The 21,328-nt window shown below is 32.0% G+C and overlaps 1 protein-coding gene, 1 long non-coding RNA gene and 1 other non-coding gene across 3 annotated transcripts in view; 2 read left to right on the forward strand and 1 right to left on the reverse strand.

The window, feature by feature from the left end:
* Positions 1–4,072: 4,072 nt before the first annotated feature.
* On the forward strand, positions 4,073–4,171 carry LOC122606362. The gene has a single exon (XR_006324875.1). It is a non-coding gene; the product is annotated as a U6 spliceosomal RNA (small nuclear RNA).
* Positions 4,172–17,211: 13,040 nt separating this feature from the next.
* LOC122602554 lies at positions 17,212–17,713 on the forward strand. The gene is made up of 2 exons (XR_006324317.1): positions 17,212–17,471; positions 17,550–17,713. It is a non-coding gene; the product is annotated as an uncharacterized LOC122602554 (long non-coding RNA).
* Positions 17,714–20,374: 2,661 nt separating this feature from the next.
* Positions 20,375–21,328, reverse strand: part of LOC122602676 (superoxide dismutase [Cu-Zn] 2) — a 30,091-nt gene continuing 29,137 nt past the window's right edge. The window contains exons 5-7 of the mRNA XM_043775265.1: positions 21,141–21,216; positions 20,866–20,919; positions 20,375–20,642 (exon numbers count right to left, since the gene is read on the reverse strand). Of these exons, the coding sequence (XP_043631200.1) occupies positions 20,614–20,642; positions 20,866–20,919; positions 21,141–21,216 (159 nt within the window). The 3' untranslated portion in view covers positions 20,375–20,613. The remainder of the gene's footprint in view (positions 20,643–20,865; positions 20,920–21,140; positions 21,217–21,328) is intronic.

Consider the following 21,328-nt stretch of genomic DNA (forward strand, 5'->3'; position numbering starts at 1 on the left):
CAGTGAGCTTTTAGGAACTTTAAGCTTTTAGCTTTTAAAAGCTTTAAGCTTTTAAAATTAGAGAAACAGCTTGCAGCTTAACGCTGCTTTATGTAGCGTTTGAAAACAGCTTTCCGCTTTTGGAAATTATTTTTCATAAAAGACCTTATGTATCTTTAAGTAACAAGAGTGACACTAGTGTAAATTCTTAGCGGCGGGAACAAAAGTTTGGATATGTCATAATCACTCACATATACCCACCACATAACAACAGAAGTGCATATATAAGACTTATTTTTAGTACTGTATACTTTATACAAGTAAAGTTAACAAAACAAATGATAATTTACTCTTTACGGTTGGGTTTTCTTCTATTATGTATTTAATTTATAATAAACTTATATGTTTTTTTAATAAACTCAAATATATGTGCATATATAAATAGGTTCTAGGTAAAATAAAACAACTATTAAAGTAAAACAAATAATACATTAAGCTTCTCTTTACTGTGCGTCATGAAAATCATCGTGCATCAATATACATTTGTGTTTCATGAATCGTTGTGAAAGCTGATTAAATTCGATGCTGATTGTTGGATATTCAACTTCTTTATCGTATGACGGTTAAGCTTGAAGATCTAAATAGATTGAGCAATGTTATTTTGCATAATATTTGGAGTGATGATATCCGAATTGCATAAGGAGGCAATTATGTCTGTATTACTTTGAAGTGATGATGTTTGGCATGATAATATTGCTTGGAGCTTAATTTGGTATTGTTAAGGGGGAGAATTACAATCTGAGTATTGGATTTATTAATTGTCATAAGGATATAGAGATTTTGCAGTTTGAAGATTAGTGTGCAGCGCATAAAGATCAAGTCTTACCAAAAGAAGACATAATATTATTAGTTAACGAAAATTTGTTGATTGCAGATTTTTTAACTAATGATTGTCATTATTGATAGCAATAGTCAAGGAGTGCTTGATTGAGCATTTCCTTTACTATCTCCATGTATTACAAGTGAAGACTTTGAAGATCGATGGAAACTTCTAAATGCTGATGTCAAGGGGGAGTCTGCTGGTGCATTTCCGGGTGACAACATCATTATAGAAGTTTGTCTTGAGTTTATTGAATATGTACTTGTAATAAACGTTAAGTTTTCGCGTATAATAAAGTCAACCTTGACTGTTGACCAAGTCAAGCTCGACCTTTGACCAGGTCGAGCTCGACCTTTGACCAAGTCGAGGTCAAGATCAAGTCAAGGCTTTGACCCGGTCCATGTTTAAGCCTATATATATAGATGTAAGGTTTAGGTTTCAAAAGGGAGAGAGAGAAGGAGAGAGTTTGAGTTGCAACTCATTAATCTTCTAGTTTTTGTTTTCATTCGTACTCTTGCACTTAGGAACTTGGTATTTACTTGTAATTGCATTTACTGAAGTAATATACGGTTCCAGTTTATTCATATACATATTTGTATTCGTATTGATATATTGTGGTTGATTGCTTTTGTATAAGATTTTCCGCACTTATACATTAGATACTTAATCTTGTTAGATCCGGTGGCAAAGAGACTTACAACTAATTATCATTATTTAAGTGTTTAACAACACATTGATCCGTCAAAATCGGAAAAGTCACGTTTTTTATTGGATGCATCATTTTGAAGAATATGCATCCAAGATGAATGCACAAAACAAAAAACATGTTTTTCTCTGGAACTCCAAACCCAAAATGCTACAGATAATTTGAGAAATATTTTAAAACCGTAACGAGTCTTCAATTTTGCTTTACCCCTCTAGTCTCAGGGGATGACAAAAACCATATGAAAAAGTTATATTGCTTTTTTTTAAAAAATAAAATTTTGTATCTTTTTATATATAGGTTTATATCAAAAAGAATAAATCATAAAAAATAAAATAATAATAATAATATAAAAGTAAAACTTTAGTGGTTTTTATGGTTATCATTATTGTTATATTCACTATACAAAATAATAATAATATATATAATAATAAATGCATTCTTGTATCAATTATTTTTCTCGATACAATTTTCATTAAAAAAAAACTTTTTTTTTTCATAATTAAATTATATTCTTTTTTTTTTCATATCTACTCAACTCAACAATTGAAGTATAAATAAAAGTCTAAAATTCTTAATAATTTTTTATTAGGGTAAATTACACAAATGATACCTGAAGTACACTAGAAATTACAATTTTGATACCTCACATGCATGACACGTGACTTGACTTAACGGTCAAATAGACGACCGTCAGCGATAGGTATGGTCAGTGTAAGTTTTTGACAACTTTGGGTATGCCTCGTGTAATTTTTAAATTGTAGGTATGACCAGTGTAGTTTCGAACAAACCTCATGTATGATTTTTGTAATTTACCCTAATAATAATAAGGCGTGGGAGCACAACTTGTATCTAGACTCTCATCCAACTTCGTGCAAAAACTATTTTATATTGAATGAAATTTAATAATAATAATAATAATAATAATAATAATAATAATAATAAAAGTTAAATGCAAGAATGGTCCCTGGGTTTGTCGCTTTTTGGACTTAACAACTAAATAGACGGTCGTCAATCTTCGGTATCGTACGAATAGGATTTTGAAAAGTCTAGGTATGGTCGTCCGAGTAGAGATTCAAAAAACTATACCAAAAAAGTAATTTGCGGTATACCTTAGGTACCAACCGTATAATTTATCTATGTTATATCAAATGAGTTGTATGCAAAATTTGATATTTTGTGCACTTGATGCATAAATATAAGATTTTTAATTATAAAATTTCATGTTTCCTCACAAGATCATATAGAAGAACCGGGTATATACGTAATGTCTTAATTAGATTTAAGCAATTGAGCGTTTGTTTTTTTTGTTTAGAATTTTGTTGAGCATAGATTTTGATTGTTTAATGCGAATGTGTAGGAGTTAGAGCTTCATTGGTTGTTCGAAGTACAAAAGTCGACGGCGAAGAGTGATTTGAGGTATACAAAGTGTGACCTTTTTTCTCATTAAAAGCACATTATTTACAGAAAACCTTTGTTTAATGACAATAAACAACTCCAATTGTATATATGTGCTTTTGTTTGTTATATTTTTCATTTGCCTTAGCATCGTATTAAGGTTCTTATGTGAGTTTTCAGGTGTTGACCATTCTTCTTGACAAGGTATACTGACTTTTCATTAACTCATGTCTTATATCTTATGTCAAATTTAAATCAAAGTTATCTATTTATCTCTAACTTAATTTTTCCTATTTTGCAAGCCCTTGCTGCCTTGGTAGATTCCATGGCAATCTGCATGGATTGTGTTCATTTTTTCTTTAATCTTATATTCTCGAATGAGTAGCTTTTACCATTTTAGTTTGAGCAATTTATCTCTGATTTAGTTTGATTAATTATTTATCCATGTTTTTTAGGATTTCAAAATTGTAGTGTAATAGGGATTTTCAAAAGAAATTTCTATGAAAGCAAGAAATGGAAAGTTTTGTTATAAATTTTGCAATAATAAATAACACATGCAAACAATAAGAATAATAAAATGTACAAAAATATAGAACGAAACAACTATATTAATACAAATTATGACACTTTGATGACGCTAATGTAATATAGTGTATTCCTTTAACTGTTACATACTAAGACACAACAGATAATGAAAACTATTATATATTAAAAAATGTTGTATGCAACGAAACAAGACGAATAATCAAAAGCATATCGTTAAAAGTAAAATCGTAGAAATATACGGATATAAGTAATTATGACAAATATTTATGTTATGTAATGATCTTGTAAAATGTCTATGTCATGTTATGAACTTTCAAATCTCGATTATTGCATGTACTTGACCAATCAAAAACTTATATGTGACAGATTATATGGTTACCACATATACCCGGTACATCCAGTAAGCAAAATTTGAAAGTTTATTATATTATAAGAGTAGTTGCATTTATTACGATAGACATTTTACAATAACTTTACATAACATAGATATTTTGACATATTTAACTATAATCACAGGTAATCATCCTAAGACTATTATAAATATTTCAATTCAAAATACCTGACCTAAAATATCTTACCCGATAAAATTGGAACGATACAGAAAAAATTAGCATGACCCTTGCGTCAAGATGACACGTACAAATCGAAAATGGTCAAATTGATTTTATTTTTTTTTTAAAAATAGATAATAAAAGGTATAAACATTTTAGGGTGCATTCTTGAGTTATTTTTTAAATGAAAAGGGGAAGAATAAAAAAGAAATAAAGACAAAAATGCATTCTCAAGTTTTTCTCAAAAAGAAAAGAAAGGAGAAGGTAGGAAAGTTTCACCCGTTTTTCTTCCTAAAATTTCCAGCCCATTTTGGGCGGATTGCAAGAAAAATTTTTTTGTTTTTTTTTATGAAATTACTCATTTACCCTCTCTAAACTTGATTTTAAAACATTTGTTTAGAAATCATATAAGGATATTATAGTAAAATCATATGAAACTTCTTTTTCTTTTCCATTCTATCAAACTCAAGAATGAAACACTTTGTTATTTTCCCTTTCTTTTCTTTGATTTTCAGTCCAACTCAAGAATAGCTTTTACATGTATTCTTTTCTTTTCGTATCCAATCTTTCACTTTCTTTTCATTTCATGAAAAAATCGAGAATGCAGTGTAGGGTGTTCATCAAATGGAGGAAAAAAAATTGAACAGTGAATTGTCCCATATCAAACCCTGCTAACTCTTCCACTATCTTCTGCTTCTTCACATCTCAAACTTTTTCTTCGATGCTATTAAGGTTTTCATTTTCAGACCTATTAAATCATCTCACTCTACCTCTGAATATTGTTGGTACATTTCCGGGTGATAACATCATTATAGAAGTTTGTCTTGAGTCTATTGAATATGTATTTGTAATAAACGTTAAGTTTTCGCGTATAATAAAGTCAACCTTGACTGTTGACCAAGTCAAGCTCGACCTTTGACCAGGTCGAGGTCAAGGTCAAGTCAAGGCTTTGGCCCGGTCCATGTTTAAGCCTATATATATAGATGTAAGGTTTAGGTTTCAAAAGGGAGAGAGAGAAGGAGAGAGTTTGAGTTGCAACTCATTAATCTTTTAGTTGTTTTCATTCGTACTCTTGCACTTAGGAACTTGGTATTTACTTGTAATTGCATTTACTGAAGTAATATACGGTTCCAGTTTATTCATATACATATTCGTGTTCGTATTAATATATTGTTGTTGATTGCTTTTGTATAAGATTTTCCGCACTTGTACATTAGACTTAATCTTGTTAGATCCAGTGGCAGAGCTAAACATTCCCGTTCGAAAAATCAAAACCATTCAAAACCGATAAACCCTAAAAATGCAGAAAAAATTAAGGATGTCAGATAACATTCCTTTAGATATACAAACAGAAATCATGAAAATACTTCCTGTCGAATCACTGGTTATATGCAGATCGGTTTCAAAAGCATGGAAATCTACGATCGACAGCCCTGCTTTTATTACCTAGTACAACAACTTGCGTCAGCATCATCGGCTTCTTATAAGGTACTATGTTGTCGACAGAGGTGATTATGATTACAAATATATTTCCATTTTGGACGATAATGATAATGATACTCTGTTCCAACAACATCCTGTTAGAAATGTTCCCGTTTCGCTTGAACCACTTAGGAGACAACGACTTGTTGGTAGGTCTCACGGATTGTTATGTTTATTCGGTGATTTACCAAAGAATGGTCGTTTTTATAAGAGAGTAGCTGTAATTTGGAACCCGTCGCTTAGAAAATCGATTGCTATTGATGTGCCTTATAAAATTGGTAAGATATATAGCTCTCATTTAGGTTTCGGGGTTCGTCCTGATAATTGTGATCCAATGATTGTAATGATTAATTCGTTTCAAAAGCCTTACCCGGTTTTGGTGTTTACTTTAAGCTCACGGGTATGGAGAGTTTCACGTGGTAATCTGCCTCCCGTGTCAATTAATTCTATGTTCTTGTCTGCGGTACCTACAGTTGATGGGTGTATGTACTGGCTAGCTAAGGAGACGGGTATTCATCTAGTTGTTGCGTTTGATATGTTTAGTGAAGACTTTACGAAAATAAACCTCCCTCGTAGTGTAGCACACCGGTCTAATGGTGACGTCTCAATCTCTAAGATAAGGGAGTCTTTTGTTGTACTTGAATTTGATGCTAAGGAACAAGTTTATGACCTATGGATGATGGGTGTTTCAAAATCGTTCACAAAGCTATTCACCATCAACATACGAAACACGTTATTTTTAGAAACTAAGGTACTGGAATTTAGGAAGAATGACCAAGCTATAATGGAAATAACGATGGAAGAATATAAGACACTTGAAGTTTATGAACCACGCACAGGAACCATTAAGAGTCTTGGGATTAATGGTGACAAACATTGTAAATTCTCAGTAATTTCCTACACTGAAACTTTACTTTTGCTGGATCAGTTGGATGAGCAATTTGTGAATTGTGAAGCTCCAATTGCAAGTATAGCCTTTCAGTCATCATGAATCAGTTGAAGCCATCAGAAAGGTTTATTCGTCATATTTTGCGTAGGTGCAGCCGTGCAGAAGCCTTACTTATTAACCGCTTTAGATATGCATCCTTATTATAAACTTTTACCTTTCTGTATTTTTAAGTGAAAATGATAATTCTAGATGAAATGTGTAACATTGGATCTAATTTATTATTGCGTGGAAATAAAAAAACTTCTCGCTCACTTCCTACAATCCGGCCTGTAAGTCTTGTGGTGTGTAATCGCTTGACTTGAGAATAGAGGTTCACGAACTCATAGAGAATTTTATTTGTGTATGCAACCTCACAGTCACTACTACTTTAATCACCAAAGTATGAGGTCTTTAAACTACTGCTATTGGCAAACTATGCTCTACATTAAGTACGTATACAAGTTTAAATTTTTGGGTGGTAGTTATGTGGATTGTTGTGAAAGTTTATGTTGAATTTAATAAAGATTCAAACAACCATGGAAAATGCAAGGGTAATTCTATTAGCAGAGTTTAGTGGTTGTTATGTGAGATTCAATTTAATGAAAAAAGGAGTGTTGGTGGCTGAGAAAACAAAGATTGACTTGTAGCATAACTCTCAGTTTGATGATTGAAGTTTGATAAATGCTATATAGTTTATTATCAAAATAGTATGTCATTGTCACTTTTGCCTATCCCTATAAGTGAGTCAATTTAAATTGAGGAAGTAGGTTAAAAGTGACTGTTAGTTATGAAGCTGATTAACTGTTAGGTGGTCTGGAAACAATTACCACATGCATCGTTAATGGTGTGGATTTTGGGCTTTTGGCTCTTGCTCTATGTTAGCACTGATTGCAGGTTGATGGGTATGAGCAACGAGTTTATGACGTATGGATGATGGGTGTTTCAAAATCGTTCACAAAGCTATTCACAATCCGATATGCATTATATGAATTAGACACTAAGGTACTGGGATTTAGGAAGAATGACCAAGCTATTATGGAAACAACTATGGAAGGTTATAAGAGATTAGCATCACTTGATGTTTATGAACCACGCACAAGAACCATCAAGAGTCTTGGGATTAATGTTGACAAACATTCTGCCTTTGTGAGTTCCTACACCGAAACTTTACTTTTGCTGGATCAGTTGGATGACCAATTTGTAAAGATCCAATTGCAGGTATAGCTTTTCAGTGATCATGAATCAGTTGAAGCCATTAAAAAGGTGTATTCTTCATATTTTACATAGGTGAAGAAGCCTTACTTATTAGTAGCTTTAGATATGCAACCTAATCATAACCAGTTAACTAATTAGCCTGTAAGTCTTGTGGTGTGTAATTGCTTGACTTGAGAATAGAGGTTCACAAACTCATATAGAATGTTGTTTTTTTATGCAACCACACTGCCACTACTACTTTAATCATCAAAGTATGAGGTGTTTAAACTACTGCTACAGCGCTACTAGAAACCTATGTTCTACATGTAGTACGTATCCTAGCAGCTGGCTTCACTATCAACAAGTGAAATTTTTTTTTTTTTTTTCATTTGGTATGCAGGTTTACATTTGTAGGCTGTACTTATGTGGATTTTTGTGAATGTTTATGTTGAATTTATTAAAGATTTAAACAACCATTGAAATTGTAAGGGTAATTCTATTAACGGAGTTTAGTGGCTGTTATGTGAGATTCAATTCAATGCAAAAAGAAGTGTTGGTGGCTGAGAAAACAAAGATTGACTTGTAGCGAATACTCTTGATTTGATTATTAAAGTTTGATAAATGCTATTTAGTTTATTATCAAAATAGTATGTCATTGTCACTTTCGCCTATCCCTATATGTGAGTCAATTTAAATTGAGGAAGTAGGTTAAAAGTGACTGTTAGTTATGAATCTGATTAACTGTTATGTGGCCTGGAAACAACTACCGCATGCATCGTTAATAGTGTGGATTTTGGGGTTTGGCCCTTGCTCTATGTTAGCACTGATTGCAGGTTGATGCGGTAGCTCTATGGCCGTATGGGGGTAATCCTCTGATTATTTTGTTAATATTTTCTGTACTGAGTGAGCAGAGCTGCATTAGTAGCAGACCAGTAGGGCCCTTTGGGTTATTGATCTCAATCTCTTTGGCCAGTGTATTAGTTGTTTTCATGCTTACATATTGGATTCTCTACATTCCCTTGTTTCCTGCTATATTTCATGTAACCCATTTGCAATTTAAATATTTAATCAAAGTGCATAATGAATATGTGAAGTGTCATTAGTAGCAGACGAGTAGGGCCCTTTGGGTTGCTAGTCTCGATATATTGTCTGTTGTGAGGTGTTGTTGCTGTTAGGCTAAGCAAATTGAGATACTAAATTACTAACAGAATAGATGGATGATAAGTCCCATGGCAGTTACACCTGATAGTAAGTTTAGCGGTAAAAGCCATAGTCATTGACATTCAATAGATTGTTTCCAAATAACAGAAAATCTTTTCCATACAAAGCCTTTCCTTATTACCGGTCATTCTTTACTACAAAAAATCAATAGATTGATGGCATCAGCAGCAAAACATATCCTTAACCCATTTATTTGTGCACCTCATGCAACATTTTCCGTCCATGTGAGGTCAGAACCCAACAATCAATATATGAGCCCATGCCAATTAGAGTCCCCTGGGGCCCCATTGAATTACCTTTGTAGGTTGCACAAACTAGTATAAGTGTATGACTTCGAGTAACCAGTAAAAGCCAGTGGATATCTTCATTAACCTGGAGTGCTACACCAAAATTCCTCCGGTTATTACCTTGTTCTTATACCTGATCATTTCGACATTGTGTATCAATAGGCATATTTAGGTTATATTCCATTTGAAATTGCAGGTCATATTTAAAATATATTGTAGCGGTCCACGGTGTAACATATCGGGTATGGGATGGGTAATGGGATTCTAGGTAATCCCTGATCCATTTCCATCCCTACTAATAGAGTGAGTAAAACACCACTAAATTATGAAAATACAATCAAGTTTAAGGATGATATATTTTCTCTCTATCATCTTGATTATAGTTCTGCATCAATTTCTCTTTTCTCTAAATTAGATCATGTTGCTTCTCTTTAGTTTATCTTTAAAAATACTAATGTAACAGATGATATCTAATGGGGATTTTCATTTTGGAACGGTATCGGTCATTTCTCTATGTGCTAATCTGTATTGGAACACAGTTAGTAACCTTAGAGCAAGGAACCGCCTTAATTGAACTTGATATCTCCACCCGTATAAAATCATTTTTATTCTGGACCCGAATACCAGGACGACCCCTTGTGAGGTTTAAAGGACAAAACGATGGCAGGACTCAGGGCTGTGCTTGGAATAGTCAGTTTGTGTGGAGACCATGTTGCTGATTCATCACTTAGTAGAGTTTCATCATCAATAAATGCGTTATGGACCAGGTGTTTAGCCTCATATCTAATCACCAAGTGAGATGCTAATTCCAAGATTTTCAATTGGTAAGCTGGCCAACATGTTTCATGTTGCTTATTTGGGACTTTTAGCTTCTGCATATTCTTCTTGAAGCTTTGCGTGTCCTATATAAATGAAATCTAAACATGATCCCGGGTCTTTGCTGCTATCACGCTAGATGATAAAGAGGAACAAACGGTCGGGTGTCGTATATAACACTGTGTGGGAAATGTCTATATATTTATCAATCATCAAGCTTGTAAGATCTTGAAAGTGTAAAAGTGCTAGATGATAAAGAGAATTGCAAAAATGTAAACCGACTTCCAAGACCCAGACACATATCAGAGACTGTTTTTAAGGTAAACAGACTTTTTTTTCTTTTTTGAAATAGCTATAAATTTATTAATAAGTGCTTCGGCGATGTGCCTAAACAATAAAAGAATACAATAGAGTTACAAAAGGAATGAGGACTCGCTAGCCATAATGACCATCACGGCCAAGAGATGCGAGACTTCCGAAATTCAACAATATGACGTAGAAACAATGGACTGGTAAACATAACCCCATGAATCGTCAATGGCACTATGAACAATATGAGTTTTATGTTTTCAAAGTGACCGCTACCATACGGAGAAAGTGGCCAACAAAATTCTTTTAAATCCAGTTGGCAATTGAGAAACATGGATCCACTCTATCAATAACCCCGGTTTAGTAATGGCCATATCTAAGCGAAACCAATTATTATACATTTGCACTGGTTGAGTATAAAAACTGCAATGCGAATATAAATGTTCGACAGATTTGACATTATGATGACAAAGCAGACAAGATATGTCATCAATGGCCAAAGCTTTAGAGCTAAGAGTCAATCATGATGGTAACCGATCATGTAATAGACGCTATATAAAGATGTTAATTTTCTTAGGCACCAATGGATTCGACCTGAGTGGCTCGCATGGTAAGAGAGCACGCTCAAGACATAAGCGAAAATGACGAACCAAAAAAATGCTACCTGCTACATTCCACACCCATGAACTGGAAAAAAAGTTACCTGTTACATTCCACAACCATCAATCAATTCTGTCAACAAAGCTAACATGTTGGAGTAACCCGACACCATTCATCCACCTGCTACTAACTTGTGCAAGTTATATATAAAGCCCTTCAACCTTTATAGGTTTAGTGGCATATAAAGCCTCGGTGGAGAAAATCCCCCAGCCTTGTTTGTTTTATTAATTGTTTAATGAAAAGTACAAGATAAGAGCTTTAATATATAGTTGAATCTAGTGTGTTGTTAAAATTGTTTGAAAGCAGATATTAGAGAAGAGCAAATAATACAGGGACAACCACTACGTGTTATTCCTCGTCATCAAAATGGACAAGTCGTGACCACTGATATACGACTCATAATCATCATATCCATATGTGGATTCATCTCCGGACACTCGAATATCCCGGTGATTTAGGAAATTCATTGGCAAAAAAGCATCAAACATCTTATCTTTGATGCATTTTCTTTTCTTTTTGTACAATTTGCGTGAATTATCTATACGTGTACTTAAATTGTTGTTATAGTTTGGGCTGCCATTAAACTATTGTTATATGGTGCTTTTTGACACCTTTGGTAACTTTCGTCTATAGAATTTACATGTTTTCTATGAAGATATATCAAATGAGTTAGTATGCAAAATTTTTTTTTTTTTTGCATTTGATGCACAAATATGAGTTTTTTATAATCAGAAAATTCTATGTTTCCTCACAAAATCATATAGAAGAAACGGGTATTCATATAGAAAAAACGAGTATATATGTGATGTCTTTATTGTATTTTAGCAATTAAGTGTTTGTTTTTTTTTGTTTGGAATTCATGCTAAGTGTGGATCAATTGTTTAGAGCGAATTTGCAGGAGCTACAGTTTCATTGGCCGTTTGAAGTACAAAAGTGGACGACGAAGAGTGATTCGAGTATACAAGGTGCAACCTTTTTCCCATTAAAAACATCTTATTACAAAAAGACGTTTGGTTAATGACATTTCATTGACCCATTTTTATATATATATATGCCAAGTTTAGAACAGAGTTATCTATTTGTCTCCAACTTACTTTTTCCTATTTTGTATGGTATCTCAACGCTGTTTTTCAACAGAACATTATCTTTTGAAGGCCCTTGCTGCCTCGTCAGTAGATCCCCTAGGAACCGGTATCAAAGAGTCGTTCATGGACTGTGACGGATGGTGCCAAGTTCCTGGTAGCAAGATGTTGTTTTCTCAAAGTCATCTAGCCTTAGAAGAGCAATGCAATATCCTCTATTGAAGCCTTTTGTCTGTTAGCCAATTTTTCGTCATTCCATTTATGGTAGGGGATCTATTTCCTCAAGTGTGTTATTGTTCAATCGAGTTAAATCATCCATATAAGGTCCTTATTTGCATGCGTTAGGTTCACCTCTTCTTTATTCTTTTATTCTCGAATGAGAGCTTATACCTCATTAATGGCTCGATATATTTGATATTCGCGGTGTTGCTAATGTTTTGTTATAATTGTTATAATGAACGGTAGAAGATTGCAATCATTAGCACTCGCGAACATCAAATAAGAATAAAGAAAGTGTGAATCCAGTCCATGCAAAACAAGACATTATGTGGATGATTGAACTCGAACGAAATATAAAAAAATTAAGTAATATCTCATACAATAAAATAAATTACGACAAAATGGTTTGAGAGTGCATAAGGCCTCAATAGAGCTTACCACAGTGCTCTTCTAAGGCTAGACGACTTCGAGAAAACAACATCTTATTACCAAGAACTAGGCAACATGCGTCAGAGACCATGGTTGACAAATCTGATACCGGTTCCTAGGGAAGTTGCTGGTCGAGGCAGCATGAGATTGTAAAAAGTCGTTATTCAGTCAAAAATAGAGTAAAGGCCATACAAAATAAAAAGGAAAAATTAGTGATAAGTAGATAACTCATATAAGAAATGAAAGTTTTGCTGAATGAAGAAAGAGAGATAAGAAATATTGTGCGTGTTATGCATTTTGATACAAATAAAAGAGTACTGTTAACTTAAAATAAATTTAAGAATAAAGAAGACATTCATGTAAATTAAATGAAACACAACAACCTCATTTCATGTTAACGCTATTTAATTTGATTTGGTGAAGTTGGTGGAATGAAATAACTGTTTTAGCTTTGGCCTTTTTTTAACCTATCTATACGAATGAATTCTTTAATGAAGTAAATATGAATGGATGGTTGAGGAGAACGATGATCGGGTTGATGTAACCTCTAAATATATTCATGCAGATTTTTTTAAAATATTGGTAGTCATTGTTTTAAGTTTCGTTATTGTTTGTTTTTCATATGTTCTATACTATGGTGATGTTGGCTGTGTACAACACTCTAAAGTAGAGTTAGTTGATATCCTCTTAATATATTTAAGCTAAATGTGTTAAAAAAACTTAAGTTTCTTTATATAAATAAATTTATCTGTGCAAATTATGAAAAATGATTAAACAACCTGATTCATATGCTTAAAAATCAATCTAAAACCTTAAGAATTTGACATGTGAATTCCACTCTCTTGCCTCCTGATTTTTTCACATGTCATCATCTTATAATTAAATTATTATTAGGCATACAAATTAGGTTGATTTATCATTATCCGCAAATTATATATTCTTATTTAAAGGTTTTCTTTTTGAATGACCATTTTCATTTAAGTAAATTTTACTGCTAAAACATATATATAATCAAGTGTGTATCTGTCTATCACCCTCCATTTTTCATGAAAAGGTGTCTTCGTATTCTTATATGATATGTTGAGTTAATAATTAGTAAGAAGTTAAATTCTGGAAAAAGAAAAAGAAATTTGAAGACAAGAAATACTTGAGTGCTTATGAGATGATTTGATAAATGGTGTACATCATAATTATTTCTTGATAAATATTTTATACACAAAATATATGAAGTAGCAATCGACTTAATACCTACTTATACCATGCTACAAACTATTAACCAGATTTGACTACAATATAATTTTTAGATATAAATATATGAATGTGATTTGATTTTACATCTTTAATCTACAACACAAGTTATTGTGTTTGTGTATTCATACTTTTGAAAGTTTCAACACAACACTTTTTCGTACATTCATAGAAAGATATCAATTATGAGCTTTTGAGCGAGATGCTTCATTAGTCATTTTCTTCTCGCATGTTTCATAACATGATTAAGTAGTGGATGTATGTTGTACAAGCTACATAAGAGCCGCACATAGAAATGAAGTCCTATAGCACCTGTTACACAAGAATGAAAAATATGATAGTCTCTCTGTCCTGAAAAATTCTTAATAAGGTAATTGGTTAACTCAGAACATGAATGATTACGCATAAACCATTCTATATATATATAATGTTGGAATAAGCACCAAATAATAAGGTAATTGGTTTAACTAGGAACATGTTATGTTTTTAGAAAGAGAAATGATATATCTTTTTAATTAATTGTCTTAAAAAGTTTTCTAACTATAAAATAGTAATATATGGTAAAATCAAGAGATAGAGTTTAATAAAGAGAAATAATGAAATCCACATATCATATTTTAATAATTTAGGAGGATTAATCATTTTCTTTTAGAAAACTAATCATATGTCCACGCGATGTGACGGTGTAGTGACGGTCCACCCCCACTAATCGTCATCTCGCGCCACCACCATCCGTCACGGTCACCATCGCCGCCGCCATTGCATCGCCACCATCGTTGACAAGTTAAGATTTTAGAAAGATTAATATATAATCTTCTTAAAAATCTTTCTAACTACAAAATAGTGACATGTGGTAAAATAAAGAGATGGATTAGGATAGAGCATTAATGTAATTCATATGTCATGTTTTGGTAGTTTTTAATACAATTTTACAAAGATTAATCTATTTATTTTTTAAAAAAGCTAGTCATATATTTGTGTGATGCGCCAGTATAATGGAGGCGGTGATGGTGACGGTGACGGATGGTGGTGACGGTAGATGACAACGATTGATGGTGATGACAATGAGTAGTATAATTTATTGATTTAAATGGGATAATGAAGTTATTTAGAACGTTAATGGTAATGTTGCAAGTTAATTTAATAATCTCAATCTCAATACTAACTAAAACAGGATATTGAAAAAGGCTTTGGAGCTACCGGAGCCCACCTTGAGAGTACCAATTCCCGCCCATCGTTCCATTCTATATTTTCTTTTTTGCTTTTCTAATTATAAAAATTCTAATAATTCTAATTCTAATAATAATAATTTCCTTATCCTTTTCATAATTATTCCAAAATACCTTTTTCAATATTCTTTTTCAAATTCCAACTTCAAAAAAACTCTAATTAAAAAAAAATTCTATCGATCTATCTATCCACATTTATAAGAAGTTGGACCTTTGTTTCGGTACCAATCGATCTAATCGAACTTCCATTCCATGTTCCATGTTTAAATTTATTTTTTATAGGAAAATTGAATCATTTTCCTGATGTATGTAAGCTTGATGAAAATATAATGGCTTCATATCTGATGTTCTCAAGCAAGCAGTATGTTGTATGGTATAATTGAAATGATAAATTGTTATTGTTATACTCTATGTAGCACCGAAACGGGTACGGCAAAGGGTACGGGAACGATACAGGAACAGTGAACGGCAAAACCGAAAAATCAAGGATACGGGTACGACAATAAAAAAATATACAAATATAAATTATATCAATTTTTATAGAGAAATACTTGAGGCTCGAAAGATTATGTATAATTGTATAATACATGCTTGATCAGTGATCACTCATTGAATGTTTAGTGTTTAATAATTGATTTTGGAATAGAAAAAAATTTAATGTTGATCAAATTGTATATAATATTAACCTGTTTGGGTTTGGGAATAGAAAAAGTCCATTAAAACCTTGATATTAATTAGAAACCGTATGAAAACTTCAAAGAAATGTTTCGGTATCTATAGAAAACTCAAGGGAACGTTTCATATGTGTTTTGTACGCGGAAACGTATCCATGGATATTAATTAGAAACGGCTACCTGTTTGGAGTTTCAGTGCATCATAGGTTATGCTATAGTAAAACAATGGATTATGTGTTGACTTAATATAGCTTATAACATATGGGTTTCTTTGATATGTAGATTTATTCATGGTCAAATTAAGGAAGAATCAAATAAGATTGATGAAGACGTACATTTATCGTTGCTGTAAGATTATATGTTCGAGGAAACACTTAGGTAAACTATATTTGCTTGAATTCATTTGCTATGCGGCTGAATTTTATGCTAAAGTATTGAATGCCCACAAAGTATAATGCCTCATTGAGAATACTTGAGTTCATCAACAGGTTTGTTTTTTAATCTGTTACATATATTTTTGTTTTTTCAGTTTACATTTAGAAAAAATAACCCATCTCTATGAAAATATACAACACAAGATTTTAAAAAATGTAAAATTCCTAAATTATATAACAGAACCTTTTTAAGTTTAAAAACTCCTAAAATTCAACAAGTTAAACTTTTAAATTCTACAACTTTCTTATCCAAAGCTAACATATATCCTCAATTCTTGGCGACATTTCAAAATTTTCTTTATTTAAAATATGATAATAACACATCTCATCTCAATCTATATATATTTCATTCCTACTAATCTAATTCATTCACCACAATAGTCTGCGCATAAAAAAAAAAGTCATTTTTTATACGTATGTCTTTCTCCATATCAAATTCTAATTTTAATGATGATTAGTTAACCATTTTTTGTTTATTGATTTCCCATGTAAAGTCTACACTTATGCTTTTCTTCACGTTTTGCAGGTTCTCTATGGATTCCACTTATATTGAAGGGTTATATGGTTTATTTTCTAATATTTTGACTTAACAAATTATTAAATGTTTAACTTTGTCATATAATGTTCTTTGGATTCTTTCGTGACTGCAGCAAAACAAACAACATTGGTGCATGTTGTTGATTTGAACCCCACTCATTGTAACCATCATATGCGGCTTCGTGTTGTTCGTTCATGGCTTGCTCTCTCATTTTACAACCCCTCGCAATATAAATCATTTGAAATGGTATTTGTTGATGAACTGGTATGTTGTGTAGTGTATTCAAAAATCCATGATACAATATATTTTTGTACATATCGTTCATGCATGTCTTGGCTATTTTTTTTTATTATATTTACTTTTGGTTCTATATCTTATATATATATATATATATAGGGAGACACCATAGAAAGGTATGTGAAGAAAGAATGGATAGAGCAATTTCGAAACGTCTTAACTGACGGTTTACCGATTATGTTGTCAAACTTTCAAGTTGGAACAAACAATGAAACTTTTCACTACTCTCCACATACTTTCAGAATTAGCCTCCAACCTGACACCAAAATCAAAGTCATTGATAATTTTGTTGGACCGGAACATCATTTTAATTTTAGCCCTTTCACTGATATTATCGAGAACAAGCTTAAGCCCAATCAGATTGTTGGTAAGCCAATCAAACTTTTTGTCACATTTGCATTGTCAGTATAAGCTTTGTGCAACTCTAATTTGTCGTTATTTGCAGATATCATCGGTTTGGTTATACATGTAGGGGCTGTCATTCCACGATTTGCAATGATTAAGGCTAACAAAAGACGAATCCTTCGTCTTGAAGATGCTGAGTACATATTTAATATTTTTATATCTAATTGTAATCACCTGTTACAAAATTTAACGTTTTCGATGGTACAATTGGCTTTCTTTAAATTTGTATAGTGGTTTGCAAATTGATTGCACATTATGGGGTGCTTATATGTGATGAAGAAGGTCATCCTACGAACCATACCACAAACGTTGTCTACAAAGAAGTTCTTCAGGGTCTTTGACAACTTTATTTGTTACAAATATTATTTGTTTTCCATCTTAAGTCTTTTTATGTTTGGATTTTATGCAATCTATTTTATCTTCATTTCACTATATAGTTTTTGTGTTCTAAAAAGTTTGGTTTATTATATCCTGTCAATTAGTCTATGTTATATATTTACAAACCAACTACGGAAGCTACAACTATGGGATTTTCTATCAAGTGCCCTTAGGGCATTGCTTAAACCTCATTAATTATCTTTAATGTTTCTAAATATAAACAATACTTACAATAAATGAATTTAGTTTATTTTTTCCTACCAAGTTTACCCTTTCTTTCTTTGAAAACGTTACAGCTAACATGCATTAATATTCATATATTTAACTCTTAGTTTTGTATAATTACTTTTCAAATAAAAGTTTTGTACGATTGATCTATATTTCTCAAAATTTTATAATAATCATTAACTTTTATCACAGTTGGTTTTTTTGGCATCAAAATTGTTTAAATCATGTTTTTTATTTTTTAATTCAAATCAGACTCTATATAGATATCTAATATTTTAAATATGAAAAAAAAAAAAATATATAGTAACGAAACACATATTATATAATATTAAAATAAAAATTCAAATATAATTGACATTATATAAATAAAGTTTCAATTACACGAAATATATTATTATTGGTTAATGATATTTAAATATATTAAAAAAATAATAATTTAAAATAAGCTCTAAAATGTGCAAATAATAATAATTAAAAGTAAATTCTAAAATGTACGATTGAAATTAATGAAGGATTAAAAAGCCCCAAATTTTTTAACAATTCAATAAAAAAAAGAAGGGTAAGTTTGGTATAAAAAGATAAACTACATTCATTAAATGCAAGTATTGTTTATATTTAGAAACATTAAGATAATTAATGAGGTTTAAGCAATGCCCCAAAGACACTCAATAGAAAATCCCATTTTTTTTATATATTTACTAGTTAGGTATATAATTTAGTAAATGAAAGAAAAAATATGAGGGTTTTAAGTACTTATTGAAGAAAATGAACATCTGGTGACATGCCCCCCAAATCAAACCCTACTAAAATCTTCCACTTTCTTCTTATTATTCTTCTTCACATCTCAACCTTGTTCAATGCTATTGATCAGTTTTTCATTTTCAGAGCTACAATTAATCGAACTGTAACTTTGAATTTCAAAAGTCCTTTTAAAAAATCTCATTCAGAATCAAAACCCTAAAAACCGATAACCACAAAAGCAAAAAAAAATAAGGATGTTAGGCAACTGAATAGCAAATAATACAAGAGCACTGAATGTGTGCGCGTGTGTGGGTACGCGGTACAAGCGAAGATTGAATGCCTATTATTGACCATAAACCTCACTTATATAGACCAAGTACATAAACTATCTGCAATATCCGGGCAGGAAAATTGAGGCGCGTCTTGAGCCAGCCAAATGAACGTGTACATAAATAGACCCCGACTAAGTAACGAGACCATGTCTCCATGAATTCCCATTGAAGTACTATATACTTTGTAATCGTTAGTAACAACAAACAAATATATTCCGTATTGTCTTCAAGATATTGAGCATATCCGGAATCTTGTATGTATAACAATCGTCCAGAAATTAGTCCCGCTATTAGTTTATATCATCAAGATCTTCAATAGTCAAGATCTTAGAGTACAAACCAATTAAACATTAACTCTATAAGTAGTTGATATGATAATTCCTTGGATGTATTCTAAAAGAATATTTCGCATCATCTTTGGCAGATAATGATATACAATATGGTTGTATCTTCAATATATGAATCAGTAACACTATAAAACTTTATTGGGCTGTAAAACTTTAATGCACTATAGACTCATCAAACATTTAATCTGATCATTCGATTTATAGCATACAAAAAAAAAAAAAAATGTTTAATGTGCCATAACAGTTAACCTAACAAGGAGGAGTGACATGGAAAACAATAGTGAAGATTAAAAAATAGATAATATATAATATAGTGTCAACAAATAATTGGAATATACTATTATTTGACTATTAGACATTTTTTTTAAGTGTATGTATCATTACTCGATAAAAAAATTAACTAAATATGAAGGGAATGCCAAGTACTTGCGTGTTCCTTCCAAAATATACGTTTTGAAATATGAAGGGAATGATGATTTGAATGATCTAATGCACTATAGACTCAATGAAAAATTTTGTAAGATACAATGACCATAGTGTGCGTTAACCTTATTAATATATGATAACTATGTATCTACAAGAAAGCTGATAATCAAAGGAAGAAAAAATCCATGAAAAGAAACGGTTAAAAGACCAAAGTAGCCTTTGAACACCTCAAAAACCTAATTGTAGATCTATTCAAAGGTGCTTTACTTGCTTACACTCCTCATCGGGAGTAACGATGCTAATCAAGAAGTGCATCGAACTCCAGTGAGACAACGCATCTGGAAGTGAAACGTCCTTAGACGTTGACTTTTGAATATGAACTTAATCGAACAGTAAAAGGGAAAAGAGCTTCATGATTTTAAAATTTTGATGATATAGGGTATAACAATATTCATCACATCAGTCAAGTTGTGGTGTTTGTGTGTTTTCTTAGTTTTAACGTTTCAACACAAGACCTTTCGTTTATTGATAGAAAGATATAAACTTTGAGCTCTTGAGCGGAATGCTTCATCAGTCATTTTCTATTCTCAAATCTCATAACATGATTAAGTAGTGGATGTATGTTGTACAAGCTACAAGGTACATACGAGCCTTACACAGAAGATTGAAGCCCTATAACGCCTGTTACATAGGAATGTAAAAAATGTTAGTTCCCTGTCCCAGAAAATCCTAAATAAGGTAATTGGTGTAACCAGGAACATTAATGAGAACCCAACATTAGATAATCTTTGCTAAAGCACCAAATAATAAAGAAAATGGCCGAATAATGATACTGAATAGTTGAATTGAACAAGTCATTTTAGAATCTCTAGTATCATTTGTAACAGAAAAAGATGCAAATTACCACAACCAACTCTGGCACCTGCGTTTCCAGTTGTCTTGCTAAGTTCATGATTACCTGTTGCATTAAAATCACAACATATTACTAAACACATCATGACATCAATAAAGAACATGTGTGAACAGTGCCCTTGAATGATTATCCATAGTTTCAATGATTTCTAAGACAATGTGAAAGAGGTAGTTCAAATCATTGACTTACGAAAAAGATTGAAATCTTGCAAACTATGTGAGGCATCTAGTGGCAGTATTAGGTAATCATTATAAATGAGATCATACCTCTGCCTAGATCATCACTATCAGCATGAATAACAACAGCCCTTCCCAAAATGGAATGCTTCCCACTTAACGGAATCTGCGCAACATTTCAAAGAGTACAACATGAGAAAACTATAACATGTTCAACTAAAAATGAGCAAGATTACAAAATAACGGCGTTCAAGAAAGAACGAGTCCCATCACTCAAG

The sequence above is a fragment of the Erigeron canadensis genome, chromosome 6 (genome assembly GCF_010389155.1).
Source record: "Erigeron canadensis isolate Cc75 chromosome 6, C_canadensis_v1, whole genome shotgun sequence".
Classification (NCBI taxonomy): domain Eukaryota; kingdom Viridiplantae; phylum Streptophyta; class Magnoliopsida; order Asterales; family Asteraceae; genus Erigeron; species Erigeron canadensis.